The 20,791-nt window shown below is 38.5% G+C and overlaps 1 protein-coding gene across 2 annotated transcripts in view; it reads right to left on the bottom strand.

Annotated features, from left to right (window-relative positions):
- ENTHD1 (ENTH domain containing 1) overlaps positions 1–20,673 on the bottom strand; it is a 46,230-nt gene extending 25,557 nt beyond the window's left edge. The window contains exons 1-5 of one of the 2 annotated variants that reach the window (XM_089526764.1): positions 20,598–20,673; positions 16,860–16,995; positions 14,768–15,226; positions 12,377–12,583; positions 6,355–6,473 (exon numbers count right to left, since the gene is read on the bottom strand). In XM_089526764.1, the coding sequence (XP_089382890.1) occupies positions 6,355–6,473; positions 12,377–12,583; positions 14,768–15,116 (675 nt within the window). In that variant the 5' untranslated portion in view covers positions 15,117–15,226; positions 16,860–16,995; positions 20,598–20,673. Of the gene's footprint in view, positions 1–6,354; positions 6,474–12,376; positions 12,584–14,767; positions 15,227–16,859; positions 16,996–19,413; positions 20,032–20,597 lie in introns of those variants that run through there. The other variant, XM_089526765.1, reaches the window with a different exon arrangement.
- Between the last annotated feature and the right edge of the window lie 118 nt (positions 20,674–20,791).

Raw genomic sequence — 20,791 nt, forward strand, 5'->3', positions numbered from 1 at the left:
TGCAGCACACCTGAGCAAATGAGTGCAATGATATGCACACACAAGTCTAAAACCAACTGCTATTCTAAACTAGAGTCCATCCACTGAATCAATAGAACTTAAATGTTGATTTACAAGTTCTCATTCATTCAACGGATTTAGTATACAATAGTTGGAATCAGCAATTGGACTTATACCAGGGATGTGTGTCGATTTTAATAACATCCCAATGAAAGCTCTTTCCATCTCTCAGTGTAATTCACCATTTTTTCATCAAGATCAGATTCTACAGTGTTCACTTTTTTGTTCTCTTTGCAACAAAGGATGCTGGATATATCAAGACAGGACTAAATTATCAGTAGATTCCTGCTATTAATGCCATTTGTTTCCTTTGGTCAGTCAGATTTACTGGTGATCTTACATTTGTTGTGATACTGTTTCTAAGGACTTTTTCTTACTACGGCTATGCAACACCTTCAATTAATCCTGAATTCTGGCCTTTCAGACTGATTTGCCCCAGGATCAGATTGGGCTTATTTAATTCCAGAGCAGAATGGTGCAGTCCAAAGTGAAGAAAGATTCAATTGTGTGTCTCCAACATGATCGTATAAGGGAAGTACCAAGGTGGTGTGATATGGAAGGAAAAAGGAAGGGGACAGGCCTTTATTCATTGACAATTTTAATGAGCAACCTGGAGCAAGAATCGCATCCTGCATTCTGCAATCACTATGCTATTGGGAGTGATTGTGTGATGACACTGAACCTATATAATCGATTATGTCCTGCAACTCTTTATTTATGTGCTAGATTTAACTGTTACTGGCAGATGGTTGAAAAAACTATGGTAAGAGATCAAGAATAATAATCACACATGATTTACATAACTTTAAAGCAAACAATGAAGACACTGAAATGGTTCAAGATTTTCCATACCTTGGCTCAGTCATTAATCAGAATGGCAACTGCAGTCAAGAAATAAGAAGAATACTAGGACTTGGGAGGGCAGCTTTGCAGGAACTAGACATGATCCTGAAGTGTCAAGATATATCTCTGAATACTAATGAGGAATGGGGGAGGGAGAGAAGCAGTGGAATTGAAAGAAAGAGATGCCAGAAAAGGAATGGGGTGGCCCTTACCAGCAACATTCACTCTAGATTCTCTAAAATACCTAAAATTTTCTACAGTTCCTTAAAATAATTTGTCTCACCTGTAATAAAAAAACCAGATAAACCCACATAGTGAATCTGTGAAAAAGACACAAATAACAATCATACTTGCAGAGGTTGTGTTACGTTCTTATTTGTAAAACAGGAAATGAATGTACCAGTTCAAGCATTATGATACAGTACATTATCTGGGGAAATGTTGACATTAATGGCACCTAAAGTGATGCTTAGTCAACAGCGTGACTTGAGACTGTGAGATACTTCATATAAGTGATAAGTATGATTAACTACAAAAACTGAAGCAGGAGAAAGGAGAAAACACTGCTCAGTATTGAAATTTCTCTTATGAGCAAGAAACATGAAAGGAATCCATATAGTTTATCTCAAATCATTGTTTAACTGGTAGTGTGGACAAGATTTGGAATTGTTGCAACTATAGAAATTAGTTATTTCCAGTTATCAATGCAGTATTGTTCCCTTTGCTAAAGACCTCTTACAATATTAACAAATCATGTATCACATAACTTCTGATTCTATTAGGACAAGTGTGACACTCCTACCTCCAAACTCAGGCAAATGCCTAGTAGCCAGCCGGCCTACTTCTGCCTGTCTCCTCCCATGTAACCAGTCTATTTAGTTGTACAGTCTCCCCCAGATAAGAATTAAATATAATATTGTGAGTCTGTTCAACCAACATAATAGACTATTGATTTAAAAGTTAAGAAATGTTACAGTGTCATGCAATGGAGGAGGAAGGGAACAGAAGCAAAAGTAATTGCTTCCTGTTGACTTTGGCTTCTCCGTCCAATGGATACGCCCTCCCACCAGTACCGATGGGCATCAACTGCCAGAGTTACCATGCTTTATCGTATAGATCTCCTTTTTAATTGAAGAGCAAGTGCTTTTGAGATTAATTAGATGATAAACATCATAGGAATACAGTGGAAGAATGACAGAACATAACGTTTTTCAAAGAGATTTTATCCTGTTTCCAAAGCAGGGACACCATTTACATTATTACGAATGTGAAAGAGGGAGAGTAGTTTCATTAGGCACTCATATAATTATAGCAATAATAAACATAAGAATTGCCTTGCTGGATCAGACTAAAGTCTATAAATACGTAAGACTCCAGAACAGTTACTCTTTTGACTACAATTCCCAGAATGCTCCATCCAGATTGGCTGCTGTCCCAAAAGTAACTTTTCTGCATTTGGTTTGCAAGTGTAGCTGTCTTATGATAATAGCCATCAATGGATCTTTCTCCTCATCAGTTTCTCAGATGCAGAAGTTCTGTTTAGCTAAGTGCCACTGTTATTTTCATGTCCCTTTAGTGGAACAACACACACTGCTGGACATCATAACCTTTTATGGCAGCAAATTCCATGCTCTTCTTTGTGTGAAGTACTTCCTTTTTATTGTCTCCAATAACTTTTGATTTTATTGAATAGATTTGAGTTCAAGAATCATGCAAGACATAAAATAAATCCCTCTTCACTCTCTCCACACCAGTCAATGGTTTTAAACCTCTCTCGTGCCTCTATACTTCTTTCTATTTCAATCTCACTCACAAGAAAAACCACTTTGCAACTGAAAGTACAGTTTAAAACTGAAAGGACTTTCAAAAGCTCTATGTGACTGTTGTGCTCAGAACAGTGAATTAACTTTGCACTGCTCCTACTATACAGCCCAAGCATTCTTCCCTTAGACTTGGAAAAACATTTCAGGCAGATGAAGGGAAGCTATGTTAAGAAAAGATCCCTGTCTTGTTCGTGAACCTGTTAAATGATCAGATGTAGACTGCTGGGCTTCAGAAAGTGATTTGTTGTCTTTTTCACTGAATATGGTACAGAACCTTACAAAGAGGGAGGTAAGACTTGGAGAAATAATATATAGTATTATTATGGTCAAGATCTTTAGTTATGAGGCAGTCTGTAGTTTTAATAAATTGGTAAGTAAAGTGACATTCAAGAGACTAAGCTATAAATAATAATAACAATAAAAAATAACTGACAAAGATAATTACTGTGGAGCTTGACAATTACCAGACGACACCAGTATCCTATGATTTTGAAATTGTTGTTGTTAAGTGGCATCAAGTCAGCTTCAGTTTGTGGTGACTATGAATGAGTGGCTTCCAAGAGATATTGATAGTCCTGTTCAGGTTTTGTAAACTCAAGACAACAGCTTCCATCACCTGTAATGGGGGTTTTCTCTTTTCCTATTGTCTGCTAATTTACTGAGCATTGTCATCTTTTCCAATACGTCATGTCATTTCGAGATATGTCCAAAGTACAATGGCCTCACTTTTATTCATTTTGCCTTCTAGTGAGAACTCTGACTTGATTTGCTTTTGGACTAATCTTTTCAATCGTCTGTGGCATCTGTAGAACTCTCCTCAGGCACCACATTTCAAATGAGTTGATTCTATCCTGTCACCTTTCTTCACTGTCTAGCTTTCACATCATATACAGAAACCAGACATACTATAGTATGGATAATCCTGATGCTGATATTCACTGGTATTTTACTGAAAGGAGTGCAACCATTAGTGCTTCTGAAGAAGTGGATTGATATCCATGAAGCTAGTGCTAAAGTAAATCTGTTAGTGTTCAAGTTGCTGCTTGATCCTCTTCATTTCCCCTCACACACACTCTTCCATTTTATGCTGAGACAGACTACTACTGAGTATTGAGCTGTAATCCTGCTTTTCTTTCTTTACTTTCTTCAGTAGTCATTCCAATAATGCACTATTTTCTGCTCCTAATATGGTTTTATATGCATGTCTCAAATTATTGGTGCTTCTTCCTCCAAATTTCAAACTTCTTTCCTAACAGTCTAATTCCATATGATAAATTAAACAGATAGGGTGATAATATGCATTCTTGTTTGACATACTTGGTAATCAGAAATCATTCTGGTCCTCTATATTCCATCCTAACAGCGCTCTCTTACCCAGCATATAGGTTATACATCAGGACAATCAAATGTTGTGGCATTCCCATTTCTTTTAGAATCACAGTTTTTAATGATCTATGCAGTCAAGGCTTTTGCTGCCATCTATGAAGGGCAGCTCACCATGGCACTACCTTTCTCCAGAGGTGGGATTGCATGCCGCTATGCAGCAAGAGAACACTAAACTAACCATCATACCAAAATACAACATGAAGAACACCTACATAGAATTTATAGATAATGTCAAAATAGAATTGCACTATTAAGCCTAATAGGCTGGGAGTGAGAACTCTGGACGGAAGGCAAGGACATTGTCAAGGAGGAACACTGTCAAATTAAAAATAATAATAATTGTAAGCTGCTCTGAAAGCCTCTAGGGCTGAAAGGCAGGGTATAAGTACTCTAAATAAATAAAATATATATATCTGCAGCCATAAAGAAAGACAATTCTCAATGGATGATAGATGAAACTCTTCAAGCAATTAAGAACAAATGACAAGCAAAAGGAAAAAGCGACAGAAATAGGGTCAGAACTCTGAATGCAACTGTTCAACAACTTGTGCACAGGGACAAAAAGACGTACTATGCTAATCAAGACAGAGAAACAGAACAAAAAAACCAGAAGTACAAGAGATCTCTTCCACAAGATCTGAGAAATTAAAAGGAAATTTAAACCAAGAGAGGGGATGCTATATGATCAGCACAGGAACATGACCAAGTACAAATGAAAAGACAGTAGAAATAATACATTGAAGAGCAATATAAAATAGATGAAAGGATGGCAGATTCATTCAAGCAAGAACAATTTGAAAATGAACTTATAGTTTTAGAAAGTAAAGTGGAAGCTCTGATCAGAGCACCTGAGAAAAATAAATCACCAGGAACAGATGGCATACCAATAGAGCTGCTTCAATCTACAGAGACAGAAGCTATATACATATAAGATAAATTCTATCATCTCTTCATAATGCATCTCTATTTAAGTCTTTCACAATTCCATGTCCAGAGGAGAGGCACGTAAATACAAAACACAATATAAGAGTAAATACAAAGTAACAATAGAAGTCAGTATTATATAATTTTCCCTTTGCCAACATGACCAAGGCTGTACCTCTGGCCAAATTAATGAACTACAAAGAAGACAAAACAAAACTGAAAAAATAGAAAGAATGCTTGCAGTTCAGGAAACAAATGACAGAAAAGGATTGAGGCAAGGGTGGGGAAACTGCATTATGTTCTGATGCTATTGAACTCTAGTTTCCATGAGCTCCATCCAGTATCACCAATGTTTAGGTATCTCAACTTGTTAGATGTCAGATTTCCTTTAAATATATCCTATATAATAAATACTGATTTGAATGACATATTTAAATACATTTTTACCTTCCCTCCTACATAATTTAGGAGATTATTGCAAGCAACTATCCCCAATGGGATAGACACATGTTTAATCCATTGATGATGGATTTAACCACATTCCCCATAGGCAGCCCATATGCAACCCAAGCTTATCCCATAGCTTTTCAAGAATGGGAAAATCCCATCCTTGAAAAGCTATGGGATAAGATCAAGGTTGCATACAGGCTGCCTACAGGAACAGGGTAAGATCTGCCATTGACAGGTTAAACACACATTTATTTCCCGTTGGGGGTCGTCACGTGTGATAATCTCCTAGTTAATTCTTCATTAATGGCACCATGTCACTGGATTTTCTTACTCCTTATTATACTCATTATATTGTTTTGCTTCTTGCTCAGTTTTATCTCCATTTTCACCAAATCTTCATGGTTTCTCACTCATGGTTCTGTTCACACAACTTTCCTGAACTGAATCGAATTACTAGTACAACAATGAGGAATTCTGTTCTTTTGACCTCTTCTAACTAATTCTAACATGTATTATTTCAATTTTAATTTTGCTAACTCTTTATGTCAAAACCATTGTCATTATATTAACTGATATACGGGAATTACGATTTATGAATAATATTAGTATTAAAAACATTACTAAGGATTCTGTATGGTGTGGCATGGAAGAAGGCCAGTGGGGGCGTGTGACACCATGAGTTACCACATTAGATGACACCAATCATAGTGACGCCATCACCCATATGTGTACTCTGAAGGAAGTCTCATACAGTGTAATGAGGCTAACTCCCAGATTTGAATCTTAAGTCTTACTAATTGCAATATGAACAGTTAACTAAATGAATAATTCAACTATTTCTTCTTTCCAAATGCAGCATATGATTTACCTCTGATGACTTTTTTGCAGCCATGTTAAGTGCTGTTCTTTCTTGAACTATCTCTGCTTTGCCTGATGTCTGAGCAGGCTGGCTTTGTTCGGCTGCAGTTGGTGCCTTGGGGGGAAGATCTGTCAAAGAAAAGGGTTGTATTTTGTTTTGCTTTTAAGAGAGGAAGAAATAAACAGGTGTTAAATTTCTGAATTAATTGAACAAAAAAATGCCGCTAAAGTCTTGTTTGGTCCATTAACTACAATACTACTTGCAGTGGCTGGATCTGAATGTTAAATTGTTTTATAATTCTCTCTGATAATTGACAAACTCGAACAGAACTCTCCTGTTCTTAACTGCTAACTCTGCTTATTTCCCCACTGTGTGAGACAAGTCGTCTTTTTTCCTCCACATGGGACAAATTAACATAAAGAGCCACCAGTTCTGCTTGTTTATGTGAAAATTATATGGAGGAAACCAGAAAATTAAGGCCAGTATCATCTCTCTCTGTCACCAAGTCTTCCAATTAGTATTTAAAGGAGGTGTTATTAGTGTAGCATGGCAGGCTTGTGTTTCACTTTATGAGCAGCTAAAAAGGAATTTAAGAGACTATTTGAAAGATAATGGGAAAACTTTTAGGTTGCAGCCCTGTAGCAGGGATTTTTATCTGGAGACAAATGGAAATATGTAGCAATAAATGAAGTGACGGTGCAGTCGCATTTCTGTTTTAATCAACTACTGTTTCATACTTTCATAATAAGAGTGTTCTCATATTTTACATCTTTTAAGGGCAATATACAATTCATTCAGAACAATATTTCTGTTTTCTTAGGCAATTAATTACTGTAGGCCAGTTAACATGTTATGGATTAGTTCATATGTTGTAAAGAGACAGATTATTCTTGCATTGCTTTGTTCATATCTTTAAGCACAAATGTGACTTACAAAGACAACAAGATTGATCCAGAATATTTTATTACCTGAGATGGAACAGCAAAAGTGAATCCCTGCTTACCTATGGAACAGAGTACCTAAAGCCATCCAAGTTATTTTAGGACATGAGGCAGAAAGTCTCACAAATACCTCTCCCCATCCTAGACAGTAAAAATATAACAACAACCCATTTCCTGTCATTTCAAGGCACCCTAATCCTGGCAAGTTGCCTCATTTCAGCTCACAGTTAACACTGACCCAGAAGGATGTGCACATCTTCGAGAAGTAATGTGAGGCAGCCAAAAGTGAAAATGGCCCTCTCTGACCTGACCAAACAAGAACATGCCTTCTAACATTTCACAGGTGGAACCCAAGAGACATGTGGCCAAGGAACATCACAGTGTGGTCAAAATGGCAAAAAACTGTTGATGAGTAAGAACACACAGGCTAGGAAAGGCTGCAGCAATTTACTTTTGCTTCAGCCTACTGGGAAGAGCAAAATTCCCACCCTCCACTCCTATCCTCTTTCCTCCCTCTCCCCACTGAATTAATTACATGTAAACCCTTTTTTGCACTTTGAACTTACGTTGCAGCAACTGAAGTAAGCTGAAGACAAAGGTGGAAAGTGGAAGAGTGAAAGAAAAATGGACATTTTAAAAGCAGCTGAAATGTGGGAAAACAAAGGATTAACTGAGATTGATCAGGATACATGGAGGGTAAGCAACATCTTCACGTCTCCACAGGGTGAACAAAAAGCGGTTAACCACTTAATCTGTTTATAATTAATGGCAAGATGCAAGCAATAATGACTCATGGAATTTAATATTTAAGGACAAAAACATCACTTCTTTACCAGCTCTTTTATCCAGAACTGTGATCCATTGGTCACTCAATTTTTAATTAGAGCCCAGATGACACTGCATATCCTATCTTGTCCTCCCATTTTAAAATCCTGGTATGTAGTTCTTGTGTGTTTATTTGGTTCCTAGTGTAATTAGATTATCAACATAATAAGTGGTTTTTATTTATTTATATTCTAGGGTAATTAAATTATATGACTATTCTGTCCAGTGTAAAGCAGCAATTCTCTGTTGATTTTTTTAAAGGTTACTCTCCCTTTAATTAAAAACCACCTCCCGGTGGTTCTTAGTGAGGATATAACTAAACTGATCAATGATTAGAGTCTTCCTGTTGTTTGCCAAGAAAGGAGTGGTAGTTTAATTACCACTTTCCTTTTTGCAACTCACAGTTCTTCAGTCTTCTAAAAGAATATTGGGAGCACAATTTTACAACTGTGATAATTTTAAAAAATGATAAACCAGACAATTGCTGTGGCTACAAAAAAGGCTGGAGCAGATCATAGGAAATAAAGAAGGTGGGTTGAGGGCCAGGGTTACCAGCTTTAAGGGTGCAAGACCTGGCAGGGAAGATAAAAAAAATTCTGGGCTTAGCATTGCCAAAAGGAAAACTAGAGATGGCTCCTGTACCTTTAATGGTTGTGAAGAAAAGGGAAATTTAGCAGGTGTTGCTTGCTACCTGGCTGAATAACAAGCAACACTTGCTCAGCTGCCCACTTATAGATGACGAAGAAGCCTCTCCGGTTTTCAATCTGGCAGCAATACATGCATTGGCAGCCTATAAACTCTCCCTGCCCCCAGCCCTGTAACAACAGCTACCTTGCCACTGACAATTTCTGCCCATCCTTGGACAGAAAAGTTGAGGTACCCTGCCTTGAACAATGGCCCTTACATACTACACTACTATGATTCTACTTTAACTGTTATGGCTACAACCTATGGGACCCTGGGATTTGTAGCTTGGTGAACTACAAGAGATGGGAATTCTCTGGGCTGGGAATTCTAAATATTCCTTCCCAAACTACAAAAACCATGGCAATTAAAGTGGAATCATAGTAGTATATTCACTGTGTGCTGTGAAAGTGATTCAGAAAGTGAATATATAGTACTATATTTACTGTGTGCTGTAAAAGTGATTTTACTGCTACTTGGACCTCTTCCTTTCAAGTGCCTTCTAAGAAGCAGAGCCCTCCCTCCAGTCCATCTGGTGCCATTCCACCATGGAGGGAGAGATGCAGGCCCAGCTCCATCAGGCCTGGCATGGACTAAGAAGAAGAGCCCTCCTTCCAGTCCATCTGCCTTGGTCCAGGCCTCAGAGGGAGAGAAGAACTGCTGGACCTGACCCCCTTCACCACCACCATTCCCTTCTCTTTTTGCGTTGTGTCTTTTTTTATTGTAAGCCTGAGGGTAGGGAACTGTGTAATTAGAAATAATAATAATTGTAAGCCACTCTGAGAGCTTTTAGGGCTGAAGAGTGGGGTATAAATACCGTAAATAAAATAAACAGAACATCTATGTGAGGAGCACTTTGCCTACTCCCTTGGGTTTGCACTTCTAGGGATAGGAAAGCACTGCAGGAATCATGCCAGCAGCATTTGGACAGGAGGTATAATCTACAGGTTTCCTCTGTGGTGCTGCACCTCCCATCACTAATACCACTTTTGCCCTAAAGAAAGGTGCACACTTTCCACAAAGTAAACTGCACTGCACTCAGTGGGGCTTGCAGTAAATATCCATTGGCTCTACCCATATCATACACAGACCTATCTTTCAGGTTTAGACAAATTTGTTAATAAATAACAGCAGGAATAATTTGTTGTTGATTATGTTGATGTTATTATGTGCCTTCAAGTCAAAACTGACTTGTGATGACCCCCCCATCCTAGGGTTTGCATGGCAATTTGCATGGAAAATTTGCCATTGCTTTCCTTTCTTAGGCTGCAAGATTGTGACTTTCCCAAGATCTGTCATTGGGTTTTCATAGATCAGCAGGGATTCAGACCCTGGTCATCTGAAGTTCTAGTCCACTAGTCAGACCTCTACACCACACTGGCTCTCTGGCAGTAATAAAAATAATGGAGCACTATTGGCTTACTGTAGTGTTTTGTTTAATAGGATTGTTACTTATCAGGAGGCACTTGGTTGTCTCCCACAAAAGCAAAGGATTAGAATGATTATTCATTATAACCTGAATACATTTTATTATGAAAGTATCAGTCACTGAAATGTTTCAAACCAAAACATTATTTTTCTTAGCTATTCCAAATTCCTACAGAAGCATCGATTTCAGCAAGTCTACATAACTCTAGTAACATTTAGCAGCAGCAGCTTATAAAGCTATTCTAATGTATCTTAAAGATACTGCCAAAATAAAGCTGCTTCGGGTCTCTTTGGAGGTATGCTGTTTAAATCATGCATGCATCCTAAGAGTCCGGAGGTTGTGCCAAAGCCACACTCCATTCCTAAGCACTGGAGAGCAGCTTTGGCGCAACTTCCAGATTCTTAGGATGCATGCATCATTAAAACAGCACACCTCCAAAGAGACCTGAAGCAGCTTTATTTTGGCAGTCTGTAACAGGCCTATAATTCTAATTTAATGACTTCTGCATCAGAACTAGGAAAATGTTTTGGCAACCTTCATGTTATCTGACTGTTATTTGATATTTGCTTTGATATGTGATATTCAATGTTTTTAATTTGTTGCTTGTTTATTTTATCTAATGCTATCTTGCATTACAGTGGATCCTTGTTATACGCTGGGGTTTGGTTCCAAGATCCCCCGTGTATAACAAAATCTGTGTATGTTCAAGTCCCATTAAGTATAATGACATAGCAAAATGGTGTCCCTAATAAAAAATGGAACATCAAGGTAAATTTATACTTTTTTGGAACATTTTCAAACCGTGTATGCTTAAATCCGTGTATAAAAAATCCGTGTATAAGAAGGGCTGACTGTATTATCTATTGTTTTATATGTATTTTGTTATTATCCTGTAGAATGTACGCCATTGGCAGGTTTCATTTCTATCAATTTTTTTAATTGTATGTACAGTGCTGTGTAAATCTACAGCACTATATAAATAAAGTTTAATAATAATAATAATCCAAGCTGTTTGTTTTTGATTCCTTCTTAACCTGGTAACATCACTTTCCTCTTCCCTTCTTCAAGGGATTAGTTTCTTTGGGGCTGCACAGACCACCCCAAAGGGGTGGTCTGGAGCCACCCATTCTCGCTCCAGAGGAGATCCTGCAGCAACCAAACTGTGCAGGCTCCCTCCGCTCCAAAAAGAACCCACTAAAAGTAAGCCCTCCTTCTGACCACCATCTTGAGGGGGAGAGAGGCCTGGCCTGAAAGACTAAGAGCCCTCCTTCTGACCACCATCTTGAGTGAGAGAGAGGCCTGTTATGTTTTATTTTGACTTTGTATTGTACTTCCTGTTGTACACCACTTTGATCTAATTTGGAAAAGCGGTATATAAATAAACATTATTATTATTATTATTATTATTATTAAGTTATTTTCAGTGTGCAGGGAAGACGTCATCAGTGCACCATTGGTGCACTGTGACGTGCTCATGACACAAGCACAGCGCCCAGAGGTGTGGACACGGTGCTATGCTTACATCATGTACGCGCATCACATATGGACGACGCCACCATCCATACGTATTAGGTTTGCAGAGCATGTGGTTGCAGCATGCTCTGCAACCCTAATTTTGGCACCGACACGGCGCTTGTGGCCTATCTGTACCAGGCCTCTGTTTCCTCTGTTTGAGAAGGGAGCATCCATGGGGTCCAATCCCAAAGATGGCTGCTAACTTATTTCCAAACATGAGAGCCAGCTTTAGGGACTCTTGTAACCCATTATAGCTTACCTCCTTTTGTGTATCTCCTTCCCTATCCTTGGATTGACTTCCTGGGACAATAAACATGACTGTTCTTCTTTGCTTCATTAACATGATGAGTAATGTCTCCTGTCTCTGCCACAAGTTTATACTGTACTACTCCTGCACTACTCTTCATAATATATATATACTAAATATTCCTAGAGGCCAAAAGTCTCTTAAGTCTAGCATTATGCCTCCCATGCCTAGCAGATGGTTCCTTATCACATCACCATAGCTAAGCCACTGTTACATTCTCATTTATAAGAGTAAAGACAGTTGGCATTTAACCAAGATCATCTAATGGGATTTCAATTGCAAAGGTCTGAAATACAAATACTTGTGTTGCAATTTAAACTTGCTGCTTACGTTGGACGTCTGAAGGAGGATATTCTGAAATAGAATCTGAGGCAGGCATTGTTGGTAAATGACCTTTAGTAGAAGGCTTGGATGGGAACAGCATTCCATAGGAAGTGCGCCGCCTAGTCCGACGTGCTATTTCACGTTCATTGTGCAAAAGTTGCTCATCTTTTAATAAAGCCAGGACTTGCTTAGCCTTCTCCCTCACATGAAAACCTGTTGAAAACATACCAAAATGTACTAATATTACTACTGTGCTCTGTATTGCTTTGTAGGTCTGCCACATAGTCCTGTGGATATAGAAGATGCTGAAGTGTCCAGTAACATTAAGCTCTGGAAACCTAGGACAGAGTTGGCAAAACAAAAGGGGGAGGAGGTTGAAATCCAACACTGTACAAGCAGAAGGCAACCTTATAGAACAAATCTTACCATTCCCATACCATCTTTTTTAGATCTCTGTATCTCCAGATTTTTGGGAGGATCTGAATAACATAGTAAATTGTCCTGACTTCAGTGGGAGAAAGAAATAAAGGTAGGAATTTTTGTGAGCTCTGCAAAATTCTTTTGCCTGATCACTATTCCAAATATACTGTATACCTAAGAGCCTCTCATTTAAAAAAAAAAAAAAAACCTTACAAGCAAGTATATTGGCTGTCATGTGTATCATGACCACCACAGAAGTAAGGAAGATTCTATAGCTGCTGCTTCCCATCCACCCTGAATCTGTCCTCCCAGAATGCAAGCTTACAAGAAAAACTTCCATTTTCACAGACATTGCTCTTTGCCCCAACTCATCTTTTAATAAGGTAATTCATTTGCTGCAAAGTTATTCACACAATACATCTCCTAAGAAAGCTTTACACATGCAGTTCTTGATGTAGTTTTGTCTTTACAGTACATTCTAACTCTACAGTATATCCTAAGCTTTTCTTAGGAAGTTTATTTAGAGATGTTTACCATTGCTATCCTCTAAGGTTAAGGGAGTGCAACTTGCCCATGGTCACCCAGTGTTTTTTCATGGCTGAGCAAGGATTCCAACCCTGCTCTCCCAGAGTCCTTGTCCAACTGGCTGTCACACTGCAATTTTTGGCATTGCCCAAATAGATTTTACAGGCTTATCACAGAGTTCTTCCTCATCATCTATTGCCAGATCATTACCTCTAGGTTGAAGAACCTCTAGCTTTCAACCTAATTCCATTCAGTCTGCATCTGCAGCCAATTCTGAGCTCTCTAGATGCTGTGCCACTTAAACGTTTTGTGTGAGTGAAAGAGAAGCAAAGAACGCCTTGATAGATTTTCCAAAGGAACAAGCAGATATATTAAGAAGTGAAGCAGGAGATAACTGGACTGGTGTGGAATGGCACATGTATGTTTTGGAAGCAGCAGAGCCATGCTGGACCACCCTTGCCTTTTATTGTTTTACCAGTGCCATGCAGAGAGAAGAGAGAACCTGGGGGAGGGGGCTCAGATGCAGCTATGCACATTATCCCAAGGGAGAAGGTCCCCATACTGAGTCAGCTCTTGTCAAATACAGCTTCTTGAGCACTACAGGTGATGCAAGCCACCTGAAAAGAGCCAGATGAGCCAGATAATATAGTGGCAGTGGTGGGAAAAGAGAAACATGAGGGAGGAACAGAGTGACACAGTAATACAATACTGTACAAACAAATCCTATGTAAACCTGTAAACTGCATACTTTAGATTATGCCCATCATCAGCTCTAGCACTGTTCTATGGGCTCCAGTCACTGACTGACTTTCCCCCATGGATCAATATCTTTAATCGAAAAAGGCATTAATCTCATTCCTGCTTTCTTTCTTTTTTATTATTATTAATTTTATAGACTTTTCAACAACGCACAATATGACATTAATACATCTACAGACACACATACAAATCCATATAAACAAACACATACCACTACATATATAATTACCAGTTTTAAATTCCGTTATTACTCATGGCTTCATTGTGACAATAACTTTCTTATTAATTTCCATCTTCCATCTTCCATGCCTTCTTCTATCTTGATCCTTTGAACACATATACCATCTCTCTTGACATTATTTTTAAAACACATATAACATAAAAGAGTACTTCCTACTACTTGCATTTTTCCTTAAAGTCCTAGTTTTTCTCCTTTGTACTGTCTTTTCCTTTCTATCGAGGTTCCCCTCACCTTAAAAAGGTTAACTCATTCCTGCTTTCAAAGCTGAGCCTTTCTCCATCAAACCTGTGTTCCTCCACTGAATTATGACCTTTCCTACTAACCATGCTTCAAAACATTGTAATACCTGAACAATTAAATAGCTTCTTCCCTCCCTGTCCTGAATCTGAAATGGTCACTCAAACAGCACTCAGAGCAATTTAACTGACCTCTCAAAGCACTTTTCATCTTACCTTGATCCTTCCCAGCATCATCCAAATGCTGGAAGTCCTGTAACACATGAATGTTAAAGAACCCCTCTTGACACAACTGTATGACTTTCTTTGATCCATTCTTGAGGAGATAATCCAAGAGTGTGAGAGACTTGTACACATGCCTCCAGTTCTTTCCATGGTCATTCATCCTGTGCCAGATCATGCTCATAATCTCAGAAAGCGAAACCATGTTGTATGTCAGGTCACTTATCTCTAACATCAGAGAACTAGAGGGCCCCCAAGGATCATTAGAAGTTGCTTCTCTGACTTTTATCTCTGCTTCAGAATAATTTTTCACAAAATTCTTCACATGCCTCCTGAATGCCATGAATGTGGCACACTGTTGCTTGATTTCTGAAACTATGAGAAACACTGCATGTTTTTTGTGGTGATCGCTCTCTCCTGTTCCATTCTTCCATGCAATGAATTGCTAAGATTCTTTAAAAAAAAAGCAAAAGATCAAAATGGATGATGCCACTTAGGGTTTGCAGAGAAAGGGTTAATAGTATCACCAATACACCATTTCTTTGGCTGAGTTCCAGCATTTTAAAGGGACACAGGTGAACATCAAAGCCCATTTCTGCCAATAGGCAGATGTTTGGGGAACATTAGTGTCACCCTCCTTAGGTTGTCACCTGGTGTAGCCTGCATCCCCCACAACCTTCTACTGATAGAAGAGACAATACTACTGAAATGGTGTACATAATAATTTTTGTGGGTTTTTCAGGCTATGTGGCTGTGTTCTGGAAGAGTTTATTCCTGTCATTTCGCCAGCATCTGTGGATGACATTCTCTGACGATGCCAGCCACAGATGCTGGCAAAATGTCAGCAATAAACTCTTCCAGAACACAGCCACATAGCCTGAAAAACCCACAAAAAACTATGGATGCTGTCCATGAAAGCTTCAGCTTCATAATGTACATAATGTTTCTAACTATGATTTTACTATTAACTTGCCAGCTTTCGTCTACCCGGTAGACTCTACCAGAACACCGCCTCTTTGTTGTTCATTGTCTACATTTGTATCAGATCAACAATAAATGTTTAACCTCTGTGCAAACAACTGTGTGAACTAAAGTTAAAGTTTAAAAAAAAAAACTTCTGTAGAGTTTATTATTAAGTTTAGGCCACAGATGCAGAACCTCTGAAACACAACTGCTCAGTTTGGGACTAGTCTACATGTAAGAGATATGAGAATTGGTGCACATTTTGGTACATTTGCATAGCTTGTTGATTTTCTTTCCAGCACAAATTCACATCTATTTGCACCTATTCTCACTGTCAAAAATGCACAACCTCCAAATGCATGAGAAGCAGACAAATGGCCACACAGGCAATAATGCATATTTCTGTGGATTTCAGCAGATACTGCAATAACAACCACAAAGCCTTTTTCAGCTGAGTTGAGTTTTTTTGTGGGAGCCTGCAAAAAAAAAAACCAAACTCCTGCAGATTGTGTGTGACTGGATCACATTCTATTCAACTGAAATGAGGAATATTTTAAACATGTTTATTAGCCTGTAGTGGCCATTTCCTAATGTTACTCTTTCCCTTTTCTAATGTCTATGACTAAAATTGGCTCTGATATTCAATCTGGCAAAATATAGGTAAATATTAATGGCCTGTAAAACTAGTCTGCATCCCCACTTCAAATGCCCATAGGGCAATTACTTTTTAACATTCTTCCATCTTTTGACATCATGGTAAATATTGGTTTGAGTGGAGGGACTCTGAAAGTGATGGGAGAAGAGAAACACACAAGCCTGCTGCAATACATTCTCACCAATTTGGCAGATCAGAAATGTGATATTCTGAAATGAATCAAGACTATGCAAAGAAAAAAGTGTAAGGGCTGGATGTCAGATGAATTGATAATCTGTACCGTAGGTGGTTGTTTCAAAAACAATCCTAGCAGCTGTTCTGGTACTCCATGCACATACAGAGCTTGTTGTAAATAGGTGTTAAAATTAAAATCTAGGTATTTTGTCCAACATTATCTGGCAAAGTGAAGCTAGAAATGCAGGATCATTTTATGCATCTGGAGCTGATGAACAAAGTATTTCTTGTTACCTTATACTGTGTGGGACTGAAGTGCGTTTCCATCATGACCATCACAGAACTGTGAAAATGGCATTTCTGTCCTGATTAGCTTGACGGTTGCGTGTTTCGCAGCTGGTGCCAGCAACATGGGAGTGCAGTTCAGTTGCTGCAGTGATGACAGGGGAAAAAAGGATGTAGCCTTCCAGTCAGCTTAAATCATTGTGATTTGCCAGCCCACAACTTTATGAATTTTTCTTCTCTCCCTGTTCCCTTTATTTTCATGGACTGATATCTATTCAGTTCTTGGCTGAGTCACCAGAGAACATTGCCATAATCATGTATCAAATTGATTTTAAGCTCTGACATGACCCCAGGCATGACCAGAGAGATAACCCATAATCAGATTTTACATGCACAAACAGCAAAATATTAAAATTCATGACTACTATGTTTGTTCTCCATCTCATGTACCTCTGCTTACTAACACTAATGTCCTTTCTCACTACTGCTATCAGTTTTGATTAACATTTCTGAGAGTAAGGGCCAAACTGGATTTGAAAAAGAAAAAAACGCCTAAATGTTGCTTTTTGGTTTCATCGTGATTTTGTGAGGAGGGATACTTATCAAAAAGCAGGAGAGAAAGGAATTGTTATTAGGTGAGGACTATACATCTTATTTCTTCTATGAGCTTGAAATGCAGTGGAGTCTATCTGTATTGTTCCTACAGATAAAATTATAATGTGTTTCAATGAATCAATTAAACATTTCAGCCTTTGAATGTGTCACTATATTTTCAGGCAAAGAAATACTGTGACACTGGGTACACACAAGAAAATATTGATCTGTTTTTTCACAAGTAATTGCCAGAATCATAGATTGCTACAAAGAAAGCATAGCCCTCCTTTATCTTTTTCTCTAGGGTCAATTTCAACCTGTTTTAATTCTCAACAAATTGATTCAGTATACTTTATATGACTCTTCTGACCTCCCAAACACACATTACGCAACATAATATTGTAACACAGTTGTTTGGAAGCAACACTTGGTATGGCTATACAATTTAATCAATATAAAACAAAAGTTTAAAAATTAAAAAAAAAAAAACAGTATGAACAACCGTTACCAATCCATTGCAGCAGAAGGATCTGGTTAAACAAATCTGGAGGGGAAAAATAACTTTCCCAAGTAATTATCAGAACATCATATACTACTGCATTTCCTAAAAACCAAAACTGAATAGTTCTACAATGGTAGTTCAATAAACTACCATATATACTCGACTGTAAATCAAGGTATTTATGCCCCACAATTGACCATAAAATCATAGGTCAACTTATATATATACAGGTCAATACACTAATACTGGTTAGAAAGGTCCTAAAACAAGCACCCCTGTGATGCCCCACTATTCCTGCTTTGAGGCAGGAGTTATTGTGTGTGGCTATGTGTGTGTGAGAGAGAGAAAGTTTCCCAATTCGATTTGAAAGCCTTTTTTGTCCATCAAAGAAACACCCCTTTTAGCTCCACATCTTTCCCTTCCCAGGCCAATTGGAAAACCTTCTCTGCCCATCAAAGAAACACTCTATTTCCTCCCCAATCCGGTATTAAAACCTGTCCTCCAGCCCCAGGAAATTTGTGTTTGGTGGTCCAAAGAAGTCCAAAGAAGGAGAAGGAGGCTAGGAAGTGGTGTTTCCCTTTTCTTTTGTCCTTTACATCCTTTGTTGCATTCTCCTTTGTTTCATTTTACCTGTGAATAATCCATTATTTTGACCCTGAAACCTTCCCTCGGCTTACACATGAGGTCGACTTATACACGAATATATATGGCAGTTCGCTTTGCAGATGGACATTCTATACATGCCCAGAGGGAATCAAACTGTTAAATTGCTTGAAAATACAAAATACCAATCCTCCCTTTATCCCACAAATCTCTGTATATGGCCTGCCATCCATATCCACGGATTTTTAATCCACAGGCTCAAGTAGCCACAGCTTGTAAATATTTTTTTTAAAAAATTATAAATTCCAAAAAGCAAACCTTGATTTTGCCATTTTATATAAGGGGCACCATTTTAGTTCAACACTGTATATAATGGGACGTGAGCATCCACAGATTTTGTTATCAACTGGGGATCCAGGAACAACACCCCAAAGGATACCAAGGACCCACTGTACATTATTTTCTCATGCCAGGTGAAGGATTCTAACATACAAACACAGAAGTGTTTCAGTTTCAATGTTGGGTTTATACAAGCACGTTAGATATATGTATTTATCCAGTATACAGTAGGTCCTTGTTCCAGCCTCCCTTCCCCACCCCTCAACTCCCCATGGATACTGTAATACATGGATGCTAAGTCCCACTAAATACAATGACATACTGAAATTGTGTCTCTTATATAAAATGGCAAAATCAAGGTTTGCTATTTGGAATTTATACTTTTCTTGAATATTTTCAAGCTGTGGATGTTTAAAACCATGGACAAAGGATCCATGGATATGGCAGGCCAACTGAATAAATAGACTGACCATATGTAACCTCTTGAACAGGACAGGACTTTTTTTTCATATGTCAAAACTGTACCTTCATCTTAATATAAATGTCAATTTAATCTCGTTTTCATCTTTTATCCTGTGTTGTTTCCTTTGTCAATTTCATCTTGATCCAGTAGGATAATTTTTTTAAAAAATCCGAAAACCAAACTTTGATTTTGCCATTTTATATCAGGGACACCATTTTACTATGCTATTGTATATAAGGAGCATCCACAGATTTGGGTATCCACTGGGGTCCTGGAACCAAACCCCAAAAGATACCAAGAGTCCACTGTAAATATTTATAAGGATTAGTCTTTAGCCTGAGGTTTTCAGTCTGGCTACAATACAATTTGGGGGACTCGCAATATCCGAAACCAGACCACCAACCTAAGTATTCCTTTACCAAAATGGCTGGCCCTCACAGTCCCTTATACTTTATTTTATATGTGGATTCAGATCAAATTGTATAACCAGGGAGCATATTAGTGTTGTTTGCAAGCCATCTCTCTTGAAGAGCAATGATATCAAAGTTGAATAAGAATTTTGCAAAATTTTCACTTTGCTGGCAAGTGAAGCAATATTCCAAGAAATAAATTTAACTGGCCCACAAAGCTGGAGATAAATGTGAGATGTAAGAGTGTGTAGGAAGGTGATCCTGGGCAAGTCACACTCTCTCAGCCTCAGGGGAAGGCAATGGCAAACCTCCTCTGAACAAATCTTGCCAAGAAAACCCCATGATAGGTTCGCTTTAGGGTCGACATAAGTCAGAAACGACTTGAAGTCACACAACAACAATGTAGCCTTCGTGTCAGCTGTTGACTTATGTCAACCCCATGACTTTTATAGGGTTTTCTATGAAAAATTGCTACAAAAAATAAAAGTTTGACTCTATCAACACCTTATTACAAAACTCCTCACACAATTTTTTAAACATACAACAGACCCACAAGAGAGAGATCCTGAGTAACTAAGGCCCAAAACACGCTGCAGAAACAATCCACCCTGGCTCATTCTAGGGAATTCTGGGAATTGTAGTTTTGGGAGACATTTAGCCTTCTCTATCAGAAAGAGCTCTGGTGCCACAATAAACTACAGTTCCTTGGAATCCCTAGCACCCAGCCAGGGCTGTTAAAGTGGTCCCAAACTGGATTGTTTCTGCAGTGTGTTTGGGACTTAAATCCAGCCCCAAAGGGGATATTTTTGCTCCACTACTTTAACCCTATTCTCTACCTGAGGAAACAGCTCAGCTGTGACAGTTAGGATCCTTTCAAACTGCCATCAATCATTTGCAAAACCCACCCCTCCCACTCATCCTCCAATTGGAACATCCGTTCTGTAGCCCCGCCTCTTTTCTGCTTTCATAGTGGAACTTAATGACTAGAGCTCTCTCTTGCTCTCAGGCCTTGGCTTTGTCCTTTTCATCC

Source organism: Sceloporus occidentalis, unplaced genomic scaffold (genome assembly GCF_023333645.1).
Source record: "Sceloporus occidentalis isolate IW3139 unplaced genomic scaffold, rSceOcc1.0.p SCAF_5, whole genome shotgun sequence".
NCBI lineage: Eukaryota > Metazoa > Chordata > Lepidosauria > Squamata > Phrynosomatidae > Sceloporus > Sceloporus occidentalis.